This window comes from Chiloscyllium punctatum, chromosome 24 (assembly GCF_047496795.1).
Source record: "Chiloscyllium punctatum isolate Juve2018m chromosome 24, sChiPun1.3, whole genome shotgun sequence".
Taxonomy (NCBI): Eukaryota; Metazoa; Chordata; class Chondrichthyes; order Orectolobiformes; family Hemiscylliidae; genus Chiloscyllium; species Chiloscyllium punctatum.
In genome coordinates, this window is record NC_092762.1 from 42943913 (window position 1) to 42964090 (window position 20178).

Sequence of the window (20178 nt, forward strand, 5' to 3'; positions counted from 1 at the left end):
GATGGGGTGAGGAGGGTGAGGGGAGAGGAGATGGGGGTGAGGGGAGGGAGATGGGGTGAGGAGGGGAGGGAGATGGGGGTGAGGGGAGGGGAGGGGGTGAGGGGAGGGGAGGGGGGTGAGGGGAGGGAGGGAGGGGGTGAGGGGAGGGGAGGGGGTGAGGGGAGGGAGAGGGGGTGAGGGGGGTGAGGGGAGGAGATGGGAGGTGAGGGGCTGAGGGGAGGAGGATGGGGGTGAGGGAGGAGATGGGGGTGAGGGGAGGGAGATGGGAGGGGAGGATGGGGGTGAGGGGAGGAGATGGGGTGAGGGGTGAGGGGGGAGGAGGATGAGGGGTGAGGGAGGGTGAGGGGAGGGGAGGGTGAGGTGAGGAGGGGTGAGGAGGGATGGGGGTGAGGGGAGGGAGAGGGGGGTGAGGGGAGGAGATGGGGGTGAGGGGAGGGGTGAGGGGAGGAGATGGGGGTGAGGGGAGGAGAGGAGGGGGTGAGGGGAGGGAGAGGGGTGAGGGGAGATGAGGGGAGGAGATGGGGGTGAGGGAGGAGATGGGGGTGAGGGGAGAGGGGTGAGGGGGAGGGGGTGAGAGGAGGAGATGGGGGTGAGGGGAGGGGGTGATGGGAGGGGTGAGAGGAGGAGATGGGGGTGATGGGAGGGGGGTGAGAGGAGGAGATGGGGGGTGAGGGGAGGGGGTGAGGGGAGGAGATGGGGGTGGGGTGAGGGGAGGACGTGAGGGGAGGAGATGGGGGTGGGGTGAGGGAGGAGGGCGTGAGGGGAGGAGATGGGGGTGAGGGGAGGAGATGAGGGGAAGGGGAGGAGATGAGGGGGGGAGGGGAGGAGATGGGGGTGAGGGGAGGAGGGGAGGGCGTGAGAGGAGGAGATGGGAGTGAGGGGAGGAGATGGGGGTGAGGGGAGGAGAGGAGGGGAAGGGGAGGAGATGAGGGGGAGGGGAGGAGATGGGGGTGAGGGGAGGAGGGGAGGGCGTGAGGGGAGGAGATGGGGGTGAGGGGAGGAGGGGAGGGCGTGAGAGGAGGAGATGGGAGTGAGGGGAGGAGATGAGGGGAAGGGGAGGAGATGAGGGGAGGAGATGGGGGTGGGGGGTGAGGGTGGGGGTGAGGGTGGGGGGTGGGGGGTGAGGGGTGAGGGGAAGGGGTGAGGGTGGGGGGAAGGGGTGGAGGGGAAGGGGTGAGGGTGAGGGGAAGGGGTGAGGGTGGGGGGAAGGGGTGAGGGGAAGGGGGTGAGGGGGGGGAAGGGGTGAGGGGGAAGGGGTGAGGGAGGGGGGTGGGGGTGAGGCGAAGGGGGTGAGGGGGTGGGGGTGAGGTTAGGGGGTGGGGGGTGAGGGGAAAGGAGGGGGTAAGGGGAGGGGGTGGGGGTGGGTGGGGGTGAGGGGTAGGGTAGGAGTAGGGGTAGGGGATGTGGGGTGAGGGGTAGGGGTAGGGGAGGGTATGCGGGTGAGGGGAGGGAATGGGGATGGGGTTAGGGGGAGGGGAGGGGATTGGGGAGGTGGATAGGGGATTGGGGAGGGGGAGGGGAGGGGGATAGGAGGAGGGGAGGTGGTAAAGGGAAGGGGGTTAGGGGAGGGTAGGGGGTTTGGAGGGAGGGTGGGGGGGTAGGGGAGGGGGGTAGGGGGAGGGTAAGGGGAGGGGGTGGGGTAGGGGGAGGGGAGGGCGATTGGGGAGGGGGTGGGGAAGGGGGATACGGGGAGCGGGATTGGGGAAGGGGTTAGGGGAGGAGAGGGGGAGGGGGATTGGGGAGGGGGGTAGGGGTAAGGGAGGGGGAAGAGTGGGGTGGGTCTGGGGGGTGGTGGGCGTGTCTGTGGGGGCGGAGTCTGTGGGGGGGGGGGGCGGCGAATGCCCCTTTTGTTTGAGCGGGAGCGCGAGCAGCGTGTCCGTTGGTGTTTGGCTGTTGCTGGAGCGGATTTCGACTCGCACCGTTATAAAAGCTTCAGTTAGCGATCAGCTTCTTGTTTATTATTTAGTACGTTCTGACTCGGAGGAAGCCCATTGAATTTTGTGAGTGGAGTGTTTTGTTGGTTGGGGGGTGGGGGATGGGCGTCCTCTTAAAGGGTCACGGAGCTGCCGGTCTCTGGTTAAAGGGGCAGTGTCGGCTGAACATGACACCTTGGCTATTCTCTAAAATAATCAGTCCAAAGATGTGCAGGTCAGGTGAATTGGCCATGCTAAATTGCCCGTAGTGTTAGGTGTATTAGTCAGGGGTAAATGGGCTACTTTTCGGAGAAAGTGAGGACTGCAGATGCTGGAGATCAAAGCTGAAAATGTGTTGCTGGAAAAGCGCAGCAGGTCAGGCAGCATCCAAGGAACAGGAGAATCGACGTTTCAGGCATCAGCCCTTCTTCAGGAATGAGGAAAGTGTGTCCAGCAGGCTAAGATAAAAGGTAGGGAGGAGGGACTTGGGGGAGGGGCATGCGATAGGTGGAAGGAGGTCAAGGTGAGGGTGATAGGCCAGAGTGGGGTGGGGGCGGAGAGGTCGGGAAGAAGATTGCTGGTTGGGAAGGTGGTGCTGAGTCCGAGGGCTGGGACTGAGACAAGGTGGGGGGAGGGGAAATGAGGAAACTGGAGAAATCTGAGTTCATCCCTTGTGGTTGGAGGGTACCCAGGCGGAAGATGAGGCGCTCTTCCTCCAGCCGTCATGTTGCTATGGTCTGGCGATGGAGGAGTCCAAGGACCTGCATGTCCTTGGTGGAGTGGGAGGGGGAGTTGAAGTGTTGAGCCACAAGGTGGTTGGGTTGGTTGGTTCGGGTGTCCCAGAGGTGTTCTCTGAAACATTCCGCAAGTACTTTTCGGAGGGTCGGTGTGTGGACTGGTTGGGTTGAAGGGTCTGTTTCCACGTTGTAGGGAATCTAATCTAACCAATAAATCTGTGCGGGATCTCCTGTCCTTTGGGAACAGCCTAGTTTCAGAGAAACCATCATTCAGGCCATAGCTGATTTCTCTTCAGACGACTTGAGGAACAACATTGATTCTTTTTTTCTGTGGAAACCTGGTATTTATCTCATTTGATCCTGAATGAGAGGTGAAAAGACCTAAGCATGTTTAGGAATACTTACTAATTTTGAGAGACCATTCAAACATCTGGATGGTCCAGCTGCTGAAAACCCTGAGTGTCACCTTTAGCTGTAAAAATTCTACCCTACCTATACAAAACCATCTCTATAACAAGGCTGTGATAGTTTGAGTTAACTCCTGAACCTAATTCCATCTAGTTCCATCCACAGAGGCAATTCCAAATTGCCGCACTATCCAGTATGTTTACTTTGCATCATATTAATTATGGCCATCAAAACGTCACTGTTACAATAATGGCTGTTTCTAGATCTATGTCGCAATTGGCTCATCTTTCATTTTGTAGTCTATTACAGCTAATGATTTGATGTCTTCCAAGACAACTACTGAGAGATTCTCTCCCTCGCATGGTTAGAAACTGTGGCATGTGATCATTTTCTAACAAGAATCACATTTCATGTTATTTTCATTCTTTCAGCCAGACTATGGACACCTATCATGACCATCCTCCTGAACAGTTAATCGATATTTAAGCGACCAGCAGCTTTTCCTGTGTGAGCCATGATTGTTGCATCTTATCATTCATTGGATCATTGTGTGTCTACAGTTCCTACCCAAGCCAATTGGCCTTTGGATGTGATAGTTCTGTCCTGTGTGTCATAAATCCTCAATCTACCACCTGGCCCTGTATCGACTGTATTGTATTCACTAGCACTGTGAGAATATGAGGTACAGACAGCCTCATTGTTTTCTATCAACTACTCACACTCTAAGAGGAAGGAGGGCAGTGAAGGGAAGGGGGGTAGTCAAGGGGGAGGGGAGGGGGCAGTATAGGGAAGAGGGTAATGAAGGGGAGGGGGGCAGTATAGGGAAGGGGGTAGTGAATGGGAGGGGAGCAGTGAGGGGGAGGGGGCAGTGAAGGGAAGAGGGTAGTGAAGGGGAAAGGAGAGGGGTCAGTGAAGGGAAGGGGGTAATGAAGGGGGAAGGGGAGGGGGCAGTGAAGGGGAAGGGGAGGGGGCAGTGACAGGGAAGGGGGACAATGATGGGGAGTTAAGGGGAGCGGGTAACAATAATGGGAATGGGGGTCAGTGAAGGAGAGGGGACAATAGTGAAAGGTGGGGACAGTAAAGGAGAGTGGGGGATGGTAAAGGAGAGTGGGGGACGGTGAAGGAGAATGAGGAACAATGATGGGGGCAGTGTAGGGAGAAAGGTTGATGGTGTTGGAGAGAAGATGGGGAGAGTACGAGCAGGACAAAGGAAGACAGTAGTGGGGCGATGAGGACTCTGATGGAGAGAAGGGGGTTACAAGCACAATTTGAGAACTGGATGATGGGGACAGAGTATGTACTGTACTATTATAAGAATTGATTAATTCAACTATGTTGCATGAAATTACCACTTCTTAGTGACCTCAGTATGTTGAACAGTCCTGATTACAAAGTGAACACTTAACCAATCTGGTCTACATACTGTCACTGTCTAACATAGCATAGTTAATGTGGCTAACACACTCATCATTGGACTAAAACTCCTTCTGACCAGTCAGTGTCTTCTAATTGATCATGATCATCATATTGAGCCTCAGAATTCTGTCATGTGTCATTTTGAAGAACCTGCTTTTCAGGTTTGGACAGTTCATTGCTTTAATGATATTTTGAATCTTACCTGATAACTGTTCCCCAGGGATTCCTGATGTTCATTCACCTACTATTGCTTTTCTAAACCTACCTTCTGTGATTATCAGAACTCGATGCTTTTATTCTCATTCTTCCTCTATGTGACACTTGTACTCATACTCATGTGCAGTATCTAGGTTGCCTTAAAATAAGTATATAAGAAATAGGAACAGAAGTAAGTCATTTGTATCTTGGAGCCTTCTGAGCCATTTAATAAGATTGTCACTGATCTGAGTATAGCCTTAACACTAATTTCCTGATGGTCCACCTAATCCTTAACTCACTCTTTGATCAAAGTCTAGCTCCCCTTTGAGTGTACAGTATTCAATGGCCCAGCTCCATTGCTATTTGGGAAAGAGAATTACAAACACTGAAGAGCCTCTGAGAGAAGAAATTCTTCCTCACTTCAGTCTTAAATGGGAGACATTTCGAAACTATGCTATATAGTTCTGTCTTCCAACTCTGTCTTCATAAATTTAGTTAAAAATTACACAACACCAGGTTCTAGTCCAACAGATTTATTGAGCTTTGGAAGCTAGTAAGGACTGCACTGAACTTCAATTGATAGAATTGGCAAGAATGTTCTGGAATAACTAGATTTTTTTTATTCACTTGTGGTCAGAATGTATTGCCCAAACCTAATTGCCCTGGAGAAGATGGTGATGGGCTGCCTTCTTGAACTGCTGCAGTCCATTTGCTGTAGGTAGACCCACGATGCCATTAGAGAGGATTTTGACTCAGTTATAATGAAGGAACGACAAAATATTTCAAGTTAGGATGGTGAGTGGCTGGAAGGGGAACTTGGGAAGGTGGTGGTGTTCCCATTAATCTGCCGCCTTGGTCCTTCTGGATGGAAGTGTTAGTAGGTTTAGAAGGTGTTGCCAAAGAAGCCTTGGCGAATTTCTGCACTGCATCTTGTAGATAGTACACACTGCTGCTACTGATGGAGTGGATACTTGTGGTGCCTGTTGTGAGATTTTATTTGGCACATAGAGTAAAAAAAATGTGCATTTTTTTTCACAGGATATTACAAATGGAGGAATTACGGATAAGATGCTCAAATCAAACATCATGTCAAGATCTGACAGTAATTTTACTTATCAGGACATTAATATAATTGACCTGGGAATATAGAAGGAAACAATCAGTGTGACCTGTAAAGGTCAATGAGAGAGAGCGCTCCAGTGCACTGCTGAAAGAAGTTTACCCAATTACACAGCTGAAAGAGCTGGTGGGGAAGAAACTGTATGCATGCTCTGTGTTTGTTTGTTAAATAATTCACAAACAAATCATTGATGATTCATCAACTCATTATTACAGAAGACAGGAAACGTACATTTATGTGTACTCGCGTTGGGAACAGGTTTAGTCAGCTAACTGATCACTTGGCAGAACAGAGTGTGCACGCAGGGGAAAGGCTGTTCATATGCTCCATGTGTGGGAAGAATTTCTCTCGTTCATCAAATTTGCTGGCCCACCAGCGAGTTCACAGTGGGGAGAGGCCCTTCAGCTGCTGCACGTGTGGCAGGAGATTCTCTCGTTCATCAAATCTGCTGGCACACCAGCGAGTTCACACTGGGGAGAGACCCTTCAGCTGCTCCACCTGTGGGGAAGAATTCACTCGGTCGTCTAGTTTGCAGACACACCAGCGAGTTCACACTGGGGAGAGGCCATTTAGTTGCTCTACTTGTGGGAAGGAGTTCACACGCTCATCCCATCTGTTGAGACACCAGCGCATTCACACAGGGGAGATGCCTTTCACCTGTTCCGTGTGTGGGAAGGGATTCACTCAATCTTCCAATTTGTTGACACACCAGCTTGTTCACTCTGGGGAACGGCCATTCATATGCTCACTGTGTGGGAAGGGATTCACTCGGTCGTCTCACCTTCTGACGCACCATCGTATTCATGAAGGAGAAAGGCCATTTATCTGTTCTGTGTGTGGGAAGGCATTTATCCAGTCCTCCAGTCTTCTGACACATCAGCGAGTTCACACTGGGGAGAGGCCATTTGTTTGTTGTGTCTGTGGGAAGGGATTCACTCGGTCATCCAACCTGCTGTCACATCAGAGTGTTCATACTGGTGAGAAACCGTTCACCTGCTCTGTATGTGGAAATAGATTCACTCGTTCCTCCAGCCTGTTGGCACACCAGCACGTTCATACTGGGGAGAAACCATTCATCTGTGCTGTATGTGGGAAAAGATTCACTCGCTCATCCAACCTGGTTACACACCAACGTGTTCACACTGGAGAGAGACCATTTACATGTTCTGTGTGTGGAAAAGGATTCACTCGTTCATCTAACCTGCTGACACACCAACGAGTTCACATTTAACTACACTGAGTGGATTCTGCTGTTAATAATGTCCAGGATTCAGCCAAGTTGGATCTGGAAGTTGGGGGCTGTTTATGCTGATCTGAATAATCCTAGAACTGGGACAAATTTTACCACTGAGTGTATGTATTGCATTTGGATTTTCTTTGGGATTTAGCTTTAGCAACCACTGCTGGAAGTGGGTTGTATCTCTACAGCATGCCCCATATTTCCATAGACAAAAGATTTTCCAAGATGCAAGATGTTGAAAGGGACCTTTAGTGACTGGCTATGTGTGAATCTATTCTCATCAAGTGAATTACCAACTATTCACTCACAAAATCAGATTTTAACCAACATGTTTCATAAGAACATTTAGACACTTTGACAGTTATCACTGAAATTTACCTGCTGTTCCTTTATCGTTTTACAAGATGTTGTCTTTTCCCTCCCAGCTTTCAATTACAGTCAGTGCCATCCAATCAGAGGCCTTGCCCACTAACCTACAACTGATGAGATTTTGCTTCACACTTGCAGACAGATTTAGAATTTAAACTCTTGTATTTTTCGGAAATGCTGAGAGCTGAGACAGATTTAAATAGGGATGTAGGCTGTTTGCTTAACACAGGAGAAAAGGCATCCTCGTAGGAAATGCTGCAATTAGAGATTGAGAAAGTATAGTAATGACACTGGAAAGAGCAAGGGAGAATGTGCTGTTGACTCCATCACTAAGGAGAAGCTATCAGTGAAGAGACAAAGAACTTAAATAATTAACTTGACAGGGAAGCACATTTCGACAGTTAGCACATTAAGCGAATGTCTTGTTTTAATGGAGGAAATGGTCTTTTCCTTTGGGTGCTGTAGTTGGTATCTGCCCTTGTTACTTAGGTATAGGCACCTGGGCAAGTTGTCTTGAACCTTCAGCCAGCATGAGTCTATTTTTTCTTGACCCCTTTATCACATAAACTGATGCTGTCAATGGCTATTTTCTGAATTTTATTTGTATCAGAGTTTAATGATTTTTTAAAAAATTGCTTAAAGTGACCTGTTGAGCTTTTTAAAAGTTTGAACATTTTGGTTATTTAGTAATAATTTAAAAGATACCAGGGTCTTTGTCATTTAATGTTATTGATAGATTTCTGGATTATTCCAGATTATTTCAGGATGAGTTTGTCTGTGTACTAGAATCAAACTGTCAGGTAAATGGGTGCCTGGTCTGATTAAATGGAGGGCAATCATTTTGCAGTAGTTGGAGATGAGGGGTGTAAGCGTTTGCAATACTACTGTTCTTTGCCCTATAGTGAAGACAGAACAAATTACGTGCTCAATTTAGCTGCCATTTCCTTATTTTCCATTACTAATTATCCAGTTTCACTTTCTATGAGAATCAACCTCACTTTGTTAACTCTTTATGTAATTATAGAAATTCTTTTGTTACGTTTCTGACCAGCTTTCTCTCCTACTCTTAACTTTTTGTTTCTCTTTATTAAAGTTTTTGGTCATTCCTTGCTTTTATTGAACTCTGTCCCATGTTCTGACATCTGTTTCTGCAAAGTTTGATACTATCTTTAACATTTTAGCTAATTTCTAGTCTAGATGGTAAGCCTGTCCCTGGAATTTTTCTCACTTGTAAGAATGTATTGACTCTGTATCTTTTGAAATTCCCCCTAAATGTCTGCCACTGTATCTTTTCTGATGTATCTTTTTAATCTAATTTACTTTAGCCAGCTCTGCTTTCATGTGCTCAAGATTATTCTTCATAGAATCATACAATCTCTGCAATGCAAAAATAGGCCATCAAGTTCACACCAACCTCTCTGAAGAGCATCCCACCCAGACCCTACTCTTACCCTAATTCTGTAACCCTACATATCGTATGGCTAATCCATCTAGCCTACACATCTCTGGACAAATGGGCAATTTAGCATGGCCAATACACCTAACCTGCACATCTTTGGACTGTGGGAGGAAACTGGAGCAGCCGGAGGAAACTCACACAGACATGGGGACAATGTGCAAACTCCACATTGAACCCAGGGCTGGCGCTGTGAGGCAGCAGTGCTAACCACTGAGTCACTGTGCCTCCCTTATTTAAACTTCTAAAAAGTCTCAGACCCACTTTTCTCTCCCACAAGCAATGTAAAATTTAATCATTTTATGATCTCTGCTACCGAGGGACACCTTTATGATGAAATGGTGAATCAATTCTATCTCGCCATACAATGCCATGTCCAGTACTGGCTCCAGAACATAGTGTTCTAAGAAGCAATCTGCAAATACTGTGTGAACCTATCCAGGCTACCTTTGCTCCTCTGACTTTTCTTATTGATAGCTACAGTAAAATCTCCTGTAATTATTGCTATGCCTTTCTGACAAATTCTCACTTTTTCTTCCTTTATGCCCCACCATACTATATGGTTACTGTTAGGGTCCTGTAACGCTGTTTTCACAAGTGACTTCTTGCCTTTATCATTTCTCCCCAAACCTTTTCCTTCTGTATTGTACTAACCATCATTAACTCAGACTCGCCCCTCCATTTTTCTTCCTCCAGCCTGTCATTCCTAATTGTCAAGATTCTTGTTCCAATTCATGTCATCTCACAGCTATGTCTATATAATGGCTGCCAGATCATACTTATTGTTATTTTTACTCTCAGTTCATCCATTTTGTTTCAAATACAATGTTTATTCAGATACAGGGCTTTTAGTTTTGACCTTGTATTGTTTATGTAAATTCTAATTTTATCTGTTGGTCAAAATTCATACTCTATCCTTTCTTCTCATAGTTTGTTTATTATTTTTCATATTAATACCTTTCTCTATGGCCTTGACTGTATTTGATTCACCACATTTTCCCAAAGTTAAATCCTTGCCCCACTACTCAGGTTAAAATCTTCTCTACTTTCCCAGTTATGTAATTGACAAGAACACCAGGCCCAGCATGATTCAACTGGAGACCAAGTCATCAGTGCAGTTTGCACTTTCCCCAACAGAGGTGCTAGTGCCCCAAGAATTGGGACTCACATCTCCCACACCTGTCTTTTAGCTGGGTATTTGTCTCTCTAATGCTGTGTACCAATTTACATGTGGCTCTGGTAATCATGTGGGGATTATTTATGTACTGCTTCTTGATGTCTATGTCTTGACTATGCTTTTGTTCTGCTTCCGCTGAAGATACCTAGTGGACCATGATTGTTCCCTTCCCACTTCAAATTCCTGTCTGGCCTAAGCTGATGTCCTGAATCCTGGTACTGGGCAGGTAACACAGCCATCTGGATGGATTTTTTTTGCTGTGGAAAACATCCCCCTCCCTTCTCCACCCCACATTATACCACCTGTCCCTACTACCATTACATTCTTTCTTATCCTTTCTCTGAGTGGCATCCTGTACTATGTTACTACCATCAGTTACCTATCGCTGTTGTACCTCTCACTGTCATCCAGAGAAGCTGAAACAACCTCAAACCTGTTGAACAAATGCCAAGGCTGAGGGTCTTATGCTGTTGCCCTCTGGGTAGCCTTACCTGCCTCACTCATAATCACATGCTTCTGTCCCTGAACGCTTACCAAAATAAATCAAATAAACCAACGCTAAGAGTTGTGAATTCTTCTTCGAAACAGGCCATTTGGCCCAACAAGTCCACACTGACTCCCTGTAGAGTATCCCATCTAGACTCATTCCATCCCTGTAACCCTGTATTTTCCATGGTTAATTCATCTAACTACACATCCCTGGACACTATGGGCAGTTTAGCATGGTCAATTCACCTAACCTGCACATCTTTGGACTGTGGGACGAAACCAGAACACCTGGAGGAAACCCATGCAGACACGGGGAGAATGTGCAAACTCTACACAGACAGTCGCTCGAGGCTGGAATCAAACCCGAGTCCCTGTCACTGTGATTCTTTATACAGTACCTTTATAGACGTTTATAAAATCTTGAGGACATAGATAAGATAAATAGCTGCTGCATGAACTGTCTTTTCCCACACTGATGGCAATTTGAATCTGCATTGGTACTTATCTCTCAGCCACCATTTTTTGAACCCCTATGCTGGAGCTTAGCTGTTCAGCTTCCTTGGCTGCTAGTTCCATTGTGATGCTAGTTCCAGTGAGATACTATTTCCAGTGAGATACTATTTCCAGTGAGATGCTATTTCCAGTGAGATGCTATTTCCAGTGAGATGCTAGTTCCAGTGAGATGCTATTTCCAGTGAGATGCTACTTCCAGTGAGATGCTAGTTCCAGTGAGATGCTATTTCCAGTGAGATACTAGTTCCAGTGAGATGCTAGTTCCAGTGCTTTTAAGTCTAGGTGCCTTTCTGTCAGTAATCTCTTCTGGATTGTTTCACATCTTAAAACACATACCAGTCTGTTTCTGATAGCAACATTGAAGTTGTCTTGGAATTTGCAAAATCTGTTGATTTCTTTAAAATTGCCATAAGTTAGGAGTTAGAGTCACCATTATGTTGTTTAAGTTTGTGGAACCTGAACCTTTCAAAAGTCACCGATGATTCTGCTGATAAATGATTCTGTTGTGCTCTTACTGTTTCTTCATAAATTTTGGAACCTGGCTTCTCTGGCTATAGCAGAACTCCTCAGGAGCAAAAACAGAAATTGCTGGAGAGACTGAGCAGGTCTGGCAGCAACTCAAATAATTAACTGTTTCTATCTCCACTGATACTGTAAGATCTGCTGAATTTCTGAGCACTTTATGCATTTGTGTGTTTTAGATCTCCAACACCTACTTTTTGTCATTTAAGTAAATTATTTGGCAGTAAGCATTAGAGGTATAGTTAATAAGTTTGCAGATGACACCAAAATTGGAGGTGTAGTGGGCAGCGAAGAAGGTTACCTCAGATTACAATGGGATCTTGATCAGATGGGCCAATGGGCTGAGAAGTGGCAGATGGAGTTTAATTCAGATAAATGCGAGGTGCTGCATTTTGGGAAAGCAAATCTTAGCAGGACTTATGCACTTAATGGTAAGGTCCGAGGGAGTGTTGCTGAATAAAGAGACCTTGGAGTCGGGTTCAAAGCTCATTAAAAGTAGTCGCAGGTAGATAGGATAGTGAAGAAGGCGTTTGGTATACTTTCCTTTATTGGTCAGAGTATTGAGTACAGGAGTTGGGAGGTCATGTTGCGGCTGTACAGCACATTGGTTAGGCCACTGTTGGAATATTGTGAGTAATTCTGGTCTCCTATTGGAAAGATGTGAAACTTGAAAGGGTTCAGAAAAGATTTACAAAGGATGTTGCCAACATTGGAGGATTTGAGCTATAGGGAGAGGTTGAATAGGCTGGGCCTGTTTTCTCTGGAGTGTCGGAGGCTGAGGGGTGACCTTTATAGAGGTAAAATCTTGAGGACATGGATAGGATAAATAGACAAAGTATTTTCCTTGAAGTGAGGGAGTCCAGAACTAGAGGGCACAGGTTTTGGGTGAGAGGGGGAGGATATAACAGAGATCTATGGGGCAACTTTTTCATGCAGAGGGTGGTGCGCATGTGGAATGAGCTGTCAGAGCAAGTGGTGGAGACTGGTACAATTGCAACATTTAAAAGGCACCTGGATGGGTATATGAATAGGAAGGGTTTGGAGGGATATGGGCTGGGTGCTGGTAGGTAGGACTAGATTGGGTTGGGATATCTAGTCGGCATGGACAAGTTGGACTGAAAGGTCTGTTACTGTGCTGTATATTTCTATGATTCTGTGACTCTATCTCTAGTTCTTTGTTTTATTTCTCCGAAGGTGACATGTTTCTCCTCTCACAATACTTAGGAACACAGGGATAGCGAGATCTGCTTTGATTTTGTTAGCTTATAGAGTCATGGAGATCTATAGCACAGAAAAAGGTCCTTGGGCCCGTGGCATCTGCACCAGTCAAAACCAACTAACTCTTTTAATCCATTTTTCAGCACTTGGCCCACATCTTTGCAATCAAAAGTGCACATCAAAATACTCCTTAAATGTTTTTAGGGTTTTCGCAAGGTTTGTGAAGGTTTGTAGCTCAGGTTGAGGTTTAGGGTGTAGGTTTGCTCGCTGAGCTGTAGGTTTGATATCCAGACGTTTCATTACCTGGCTAGGTAACATCATCAGTGGCGACCTCCAAGTGAAGCAAAGCTGTTGTCTCCTGCTTTCTATTTATATTTTTCTCCTGGATGGGGTTCCTGGGGTTTGTGGTGATGTCATTTCCTGTTCATTTTCTGAGGGTTTGATAGATGGCATCTAGATCTGTGTGTTTGTTTATGGCGTTGTGGTTGGAATCCTAGTAGCACACAAACCCGCCAACACTCTCAAACAAAAATTAACAAACTTAAAAAACCCAGTACAACCCATGGACAAAACCAACGTTATCTATAAAATTCCATGCAAGGACTGCCACAAATACTACGTAGGACAAACAGGAAGAAAGTTAGCCACCAGGATACATGAACACCAGCTAGCCACAAAAAGACACTACCCTCTCTCCCTCGTAGCCCTATACACGGATGAAAAAAACACCATTTCGACTGGGACAACACATCTATCCCGGGACAGGCTAAGCAAAGACATGTCAGAGAATTCCTAGAAGCCTGGCACTCCAACCACAATGCCATAAACAAACACATAGATCTAGATACCATCTATCAACCCCTCAGAAAATGAACAGGAAATGACATCACCACAAACCCCAGGAACCCCATCCAGAAGAAAGATATAAATAGAAAGCAGGAGACAACAGCTTCACTTCACTTGGAGGTCGCCACTGATGATGTTACCTAGCCAGGTAATGAAACGTCTGGATATCAAACCTACAGCTCAGTGAGCAAACCTACACCCTAAGTTTTTAGGGTTTCTTCCTGTTATCATGAGCAAGGTGGACAACAGGGACCCAGTGGATGTGATGTATCTAGATTTCCAAAAGCCCTTTGACAAGGTGCCGCTAAAAAGGCTGCTGTATAAGATACAGATGCAAGGCATTATGGGTAGAGTATTAGCATGGATAGAGGATTGGTTGACTAATAGGAAGCAAAGAGTGAGGATAAAATAGTGCTATTCTGGCTGGCAATCAGTGTGCCTCAGGGATTGGTGTTGGGTCCACAATTATTTACAATTTATATAGATAATTTGGAGTTGGGGACTATGTGTAGTGTATCAAAGTTTGTAGATGACACTAAAATAAGTGGCAGAGCAAAGTGTGTAGGGGACTGTGAAACTTTGCAGAGGAACATAGATACTTTGAGTGTGTGGGCAAAGATCTGGCAGATGGAATACAATGTTACTTAATGTGACATTATACTTTTTGGTAGGAGTAACAGTAAAAAGGATTATTACTTGAATGGTTAAAAGTTGCAGCATGCTGCTATGCAGAGGGAGCCTGGGTGTCCTTGTGTATGAAGCACAGAGGGTTGCTCTGCAGGTACAATTAGGAAGGCAAATGGAATTTTGTCCTTCATTGCTAAAGAGATTGAGTTTAAAAGCAGAGAGGTTATGTTGCAGCTGCAGATTTAGGACTGAATTGAGAAGGAACTTCTTCACCCAGAGGGTTGTTAATCCATGGAATTCCTTGTCCAAGAAAGTAATTAACGTTACTTTTAAAGCTAAGAAATTATTTTTGAACAATAAAGGAGGTAAGGGATACGGTGAGGGCACGGGTGGATCTGAGTCCATGAAGAGATCAGCCATAATCTTATTGAATGGTGGAGCAGGCTCGAAGGGCCAGATGGCTCACTCCTGCTCCTAGTTCTTATGTTCTTATCACCTGAAAATTCCCAACACCCTCTGAATGAAAATGTTCATCCTCAAATCTCATAGAACATTACAGCACAGTACAGGCCCTTCGGCCCTCGCTGTTGCGTCGCCCTTTCATACTAATCTGAAGCCCATCCCACCTACACTATTCCATGTACGTCCATATGCCTGTCCAATGACGACTTAAATGCACTTAAAGTTGGCGAATCTACTACCGTTGCAGGCAAAGCATTCCATACCCTTACTACTCTCTGAGTAAAGAAACTACCTCTGACATCTGTCTTATACCTATCTCTCCTTACTTTAAAGTTGTGTCCCCTCGTGTTTGCCATTCCCATACTTGGAAAAAGGCTCTCCCTGTCCACCCTATCTAACCCTCTGATTATCTTGTATGTCTCTATTAAGTCACCTCTCAACCTTCTTCTCTCTAACGAGAACAGCCTCAAGGCCCTCAGCCTTTCCTCGTAAGACATTCCTTCCATTCCAGGCAACTCCCCAGTAAATCTCCTCTGCACCCTTTCCAACGCTTCCACATCCTTCTTTTAATGCAGTGACCAGAACTGTACACAATACTCCAAGTGTGGCCGAACCAGAGCTTTGTACAGCTGCAGCATAACCTCCTGGTTCCGGAACTCAATAGCTCTATTAATAAAGGCCAAAACACTGCATGCCTTCTTAACAACCCTGTCAATCTGGGTGGCAACTTTCTGGGATCTGTGTACATGGACACTGAAATCTCTCTGCTCATCTGCACTCCCAAGAATCTTACCATTAGCTTAGTACTTTGCATTCCGATTACTCAGTCCAAAGTGTATCACCTCACACTTGTCCACATTAAACTCCATTTGCCACCTCTCAGCCCAGTTCTGCATCCTATCTATTTCTCTTTGCAACCTACTACATCCTTCGTCACTATCCACAACTCCACTCACCTTAGTGTCGTCCGCAAATTTACTAACCCACCCTTCTAAGCCCTCATCCAGGTCATTTATAAAAATGACGAACAGTAGTGGACCCAACACCGACCCTTGCGGTGCGCCGCTAGTAACTGGACACCAAGATGAACATGTTCCATCAACTACAACCCTCTGTTTTCTTTCAGCAAGCCAATTACTGATCCAAACTGCTATGTTTCCCACAATCCCATTCCTCCGCATTTTGTATAATAACCTACTGTGAGAAACCTAATCAAACATCTTGCTGAAATCCATATACACCACATCAACCAGTTTACTCTCAACTACCTGTTTGGTCACTTTGTCAAAAAAGTCAATAAGATTAGTTAGGCACGACCTACCCTTCACAAAACTGTGCTGACTGTCCCTGATCAGATTATTCTTTTCTATATCCTACCTCTTATAACCTTTTCCAACACTTTACCAATAACTGACAAGACTCACTGGTCTGTAATTACCAGGGTTGTCTCTACTACCCTTTTTGAACAAGGGAACCACATTTGCCAACCTTTGTCTTCAGGCACTATTCCTGTAACAATGATGATTTGAAGATCAATGCCAAAGGCTTGGCAATCTCTTCCCTTGCTTCACAGAGGATCCTAGGATAGATCCCATCCGGCCCAGGGGACTTGTCTATTTTCACATTCTGCAGTATTTCTAATACCTCTTCCTTGTGAACCTCAATCTCTTCTAGTCTAGATGCAAGTATCTCTATCTTCCTCGCCAACATTTTCATTTTCTATAAAAAATAGAAAATATTTATTTAGTGCTTCCCCTATCTCCTCTGACTCCACACACAACTTCCCACTATTATCCTTGATTGGCCCTAATTTAACTCTCATCATTCTTTTATTCCTGACATACCTTAGGATTAACCCTGATCCTATCCGCCAACAACTTCTCATGTCTCCTCCTGGCTCTTCTGAGCTCTCTTTTTAGGTCTTTCCTGACTTCCTTGTAACCCTCAAGTGCCCTGAGTTTTCACATTTTGTTCTAACATAAACCTTCTTCTTGTTTTTGACCAGGGATTCCACTTCCTCAGTAAACCACAGCTCACACATTCTATATCTTCCTCCCTGCCTGACAGGCACATATGTATCTAGGACACAGGAGCTTTTTCTTGAATAAGCTCCACATTTTTAACGTACTCATCCCCTGCAGTTACCTTCCCCATTCTATGCTTCCTAAATGCATTGTAATTTCCCTTCCCCTAGTTGTAATTCTTGCTATCCCTTTCCATCACTAAAGTAAACCTGACAGAATTGTGATCGCTGTCTCCAAAGTGTTCACCTACTTCCAAATCTAACACCTGGCCAGGCTCGTTGCCCAGTACTAAATCTAAAGTGGCTTCGCCCCTTGTAGGCCTGTCTACATACTGTGTCAAGAAGCCCTCCTGCACACACTGGACAAAAACTGACCTATCCATAGTACTCGTACTGTAGTGATCCCAGTCAATATTTGGATAGTTGAAGTCCCCCATGACAATTACCCTGCCTCTCTCACTCCTATTGAGAATCATCTTTGCTATCTTTTCCTCAACATCTCTGGGACTATTTGGAGGCCTATAGAAAACTCCCAGCATGGTGACTTCTCCTTTCCTGTTTCTAACCTCAGCCCAAACTACCTCAGTTAAGAGTCCCCAAACATCCTTTCTACAACTGTAGTATTGTCCCTGATCGACAATGGCACACCTCCCCCTCTTTTACCATCTTCTCTGTTCTTACTGAAACATCTGAATCCCAGAACCTGCAACAGCCATCCCTGTCCTGTCTCCATAACGGCCACAACATCGAAGTCCCAGGTACCAACCCATGCTGCCAGTTCACCCACTTTATTTTGGATGCTCCTCACGTTGAAGTACACACACTTCAATCCAGGTTCTCGCTTGCCAGTGTCAAATACTTGATTTTGGGACTTCCTACTCTCATCCTCTTCTGTACCTGTCCTACAATTTTGGTTCCCATCCCCCTGCTGTATCAGTTTAAATCCATCTTAATAGCTTTAGTGAATTTCCCACCCAGAATATTGGTATCCCTCTGGTTTAAATGAAGACCATACTGCTTGTAGAGGTCCCACCTACCCCAGAAAGAGCCCCAATTATCCAAAAACCCGAAACCCTCCCTCCTGCACCATCCCTGTAGCCACATGTTCAACTCCTTTCTCTCCCTATTCCTCACCTCACTAGCATGTGGCATGGGCAGCAAACCAGAGAAAACAACTCTGTTTGTCCTAGCTCTAAGCTTCCATCCTAGTTCCCTGAATTTCTGCCTCAAGTCCCCATCTCTCTTCTGACCTATGTGGTTGGTGCCAATGTGGACCACGACTTGGGGCTGCTCTTCCTCCCCCCGGAGGATCCCAAAAACACGATCAGATACATCACAGACCCTGTCACCTGGGAGGCAACACACCAACAGTGAGTCTCTATCGTCCCCACAGAACCTCCTATCTGTCCCCCTAACTATCTCCTCTAAACTAAAGTAAACCTGGCAGAATTGTGATCGCTGTCTCAGACAGTGTGGACAGGAAGGAGGCACAATCTATGCTCCCCATAATGTTATATATCTCAATCATGTCCCCTGTCAATCTCCTCTGCTCGAAGGAAAACAACCCCAGTCTGTCCAATCTCTAAAACTCTCCAGCTCAGGTAGTTGATAAATCTACAGGGCACCCTTCTATACATCTATCTTTCCTATAAAGTGGATTCCAGAACTGCATGCAATACCTTAGCTGAGGCTTAACCAATGCTATATACAGTTCCAGCATAACCTCCCTACTCTTAACCTCTATGCCTCAACTAATAAAGACAAGGCATGTATACCTTAACCAATTTATTCACCTCTCCTGGTACCTTAAGGGACCAGTGATCAAGCACATCTCTCTGATCCTTGGTGCTTCTCAGGAGTGTTCATCATGCCCATGTGCATCACCTCACATTTATCTGGATTGAATTCCTGATCAGTCTCTGTGAAAAGCCTATCTGTATTTCTCCTGCAATCCTATCCTCACTATTTACCACCCCACCAATTTTTATATCATCTGCAAACTTACTGATCAACCATCCTACATTCAAGTCTAAATAATTTAATGAACAGCAAGGACCTCAACACTGACTTCTGTGATTAACCAATGGCGTACAGACTTCCAGTCAGCAAAATGCCCCTCAACCATCACCCTCTGCTTCTTGCCACTTAGCCAAATGTGGATCTAATTTTCAAAATTTCCTTGGATACTATGAGCTCTTACCTTTGCTATAAGTCTCCCATGCGGGACCTTATCAAAAGCCCCACTGAGGTCCAAGTAGACATCATCAAAAGCATTGCCCTCATCTATGCACCTGATCACCTCTTCAAAAAGTTCAATCTAGTTCGCCAAACATGACCTTCCCTTAACAAAGCTATGCTGATTGTTCTTGGTTAATCCCTGCTTCCCTCCCTACCTCTCCAAATGCAGATTGATCCTTCAGAATTGTTTCCAGTAATTTCCCACCACCAAGGTTAGGCTGGCCTGTAATTTACTGTTTTTTTTCCTTGCTCCCTTCTTGAATGATGATACCACATTGGATGTCCTCCAGTGTTGTGGTATTTCTCCAAAGGCCAGAAAGGAATTGGAAATTTTTGCAAACCCTCCTGCTATTTTTTCCCTTGGCTCACTTAACCTGCCATACATTTCATTTGGCCCTGAACAGACAGGTGATGGTCTACTGTAATTAGTTCAGAGATCTGGGTCATATTCTGAGGACCCAAGTTTGAATCACGCCATGGCAGATGGTGAATTCACTGAACATCTGGAATTAAGAATTTAATGATGACCATGAATCCATTGCTGGGAAAAAGTTTATCTGGTTCACTAATGCCTTCTTGGGAAGAAAATTGGCTGTCCTTACCTGGTCTGGCCTCCATGTGATTCCAAACTCTCTAATGTGATTTACACTTGTGTCGTCTAGGCATTTAGGGAGGGGCAATGGAATGCTGGCCTAACCAGCAACACCAAACTCCTGTGAATGAATGAATGAATTAATTTTTTTTGTAAAGGCTGGTGGATAGTGGACAGGCTTTGGGAAATCAGGTGAGACCTCTACTGTTGCAGTTATGGGTATTTTTGTGTCTCAGGGTGCCAAACTTACCATCTGTTTTTGTAAATGGGAAGGACCCATGTATCAATATACCACAAGACTCTTGGTATTATCTGTGAGAAGCAAGGTATTTCTGAGGCTTCCTGTTCGTTTTTGAGACTACAGCCCAAGCTCAAAATATTTCTCTCCATGTAGGTTGTCCTTAAATTGTTCCTTCAGGGTGGAATATGTGGTATACTTCTGCTCTATTCAGCTCTTCCCTGGGATGATGTTTTTTCCTTGCTGACTGTACTTACCTTGATGCACCACTGATATCTTCTGATTCCTTTTTATCGAAATTCCTCGGAGATCTATAGTGAAGGCCACTTTTTTTTTAATGTGACAAATCAGTGGAGTCATCGAGAAGCAGTTTATG

At 45.6% G+C, this 20178-nt stretch overlaps 2 protein-coding genes across 3 annotated transcripts in view; one reads left to right on the top strand and one right to left on the bottom strand.

Moving 5' to 3' along the window:
• Positions 1–4711, bottom strand: part of LOC140494871 (tetraspanin-3-like) — a 29734-nt gene extending 25023 nt beyond the window's left edge. The window contains exon 1 of the mRNA XM_072594546.1: positions 4677–4711. Coding sequence (XP_072450647.1) covers positions 4677–4711 — 35 coding nt within the window. The remainder of the gene's footprint in view (positions 1–4676) is intronic.
• LOC140494503 (uncharacterized) lies at positions 1849–8745 on the top strand. 2 transcript variants are annotated; one of them, XM_072593754.1, is made up of 2 exons: positions 1849–2000; positions 5711–8745. In XM_072593754.1, exon 2 carries the CDS (start codon positions 5983–5985, stop codon positions 7021–7023), a length of 1041 nt encoding a protein of 346 aa, XP_072449855.1. In that variant the 5' UTR covers positions 1849–2000; positions 5711–5982; the 3' UTR covers positions 7024–8745. The 2 variants fall into 2 exon arrangements, with proteins under 2 accessions (XP_072449855.1, XP_072449856.1); XM_072593755.1 differs by lacking the exon at positions 1849–2000 and adding an exon at positions 2028–2383.
• Positions 8746–20178: the final 11433 nt, after the last annotated feature.

Coding starts and splice junctions, on each gene's coding strand:
- LOC140494503 (XM_072593754.1), top strand. CDS start 5,983: ATGATTCATCAACTCATTATTACAGAAGACAGGAAACGTACATTTATG.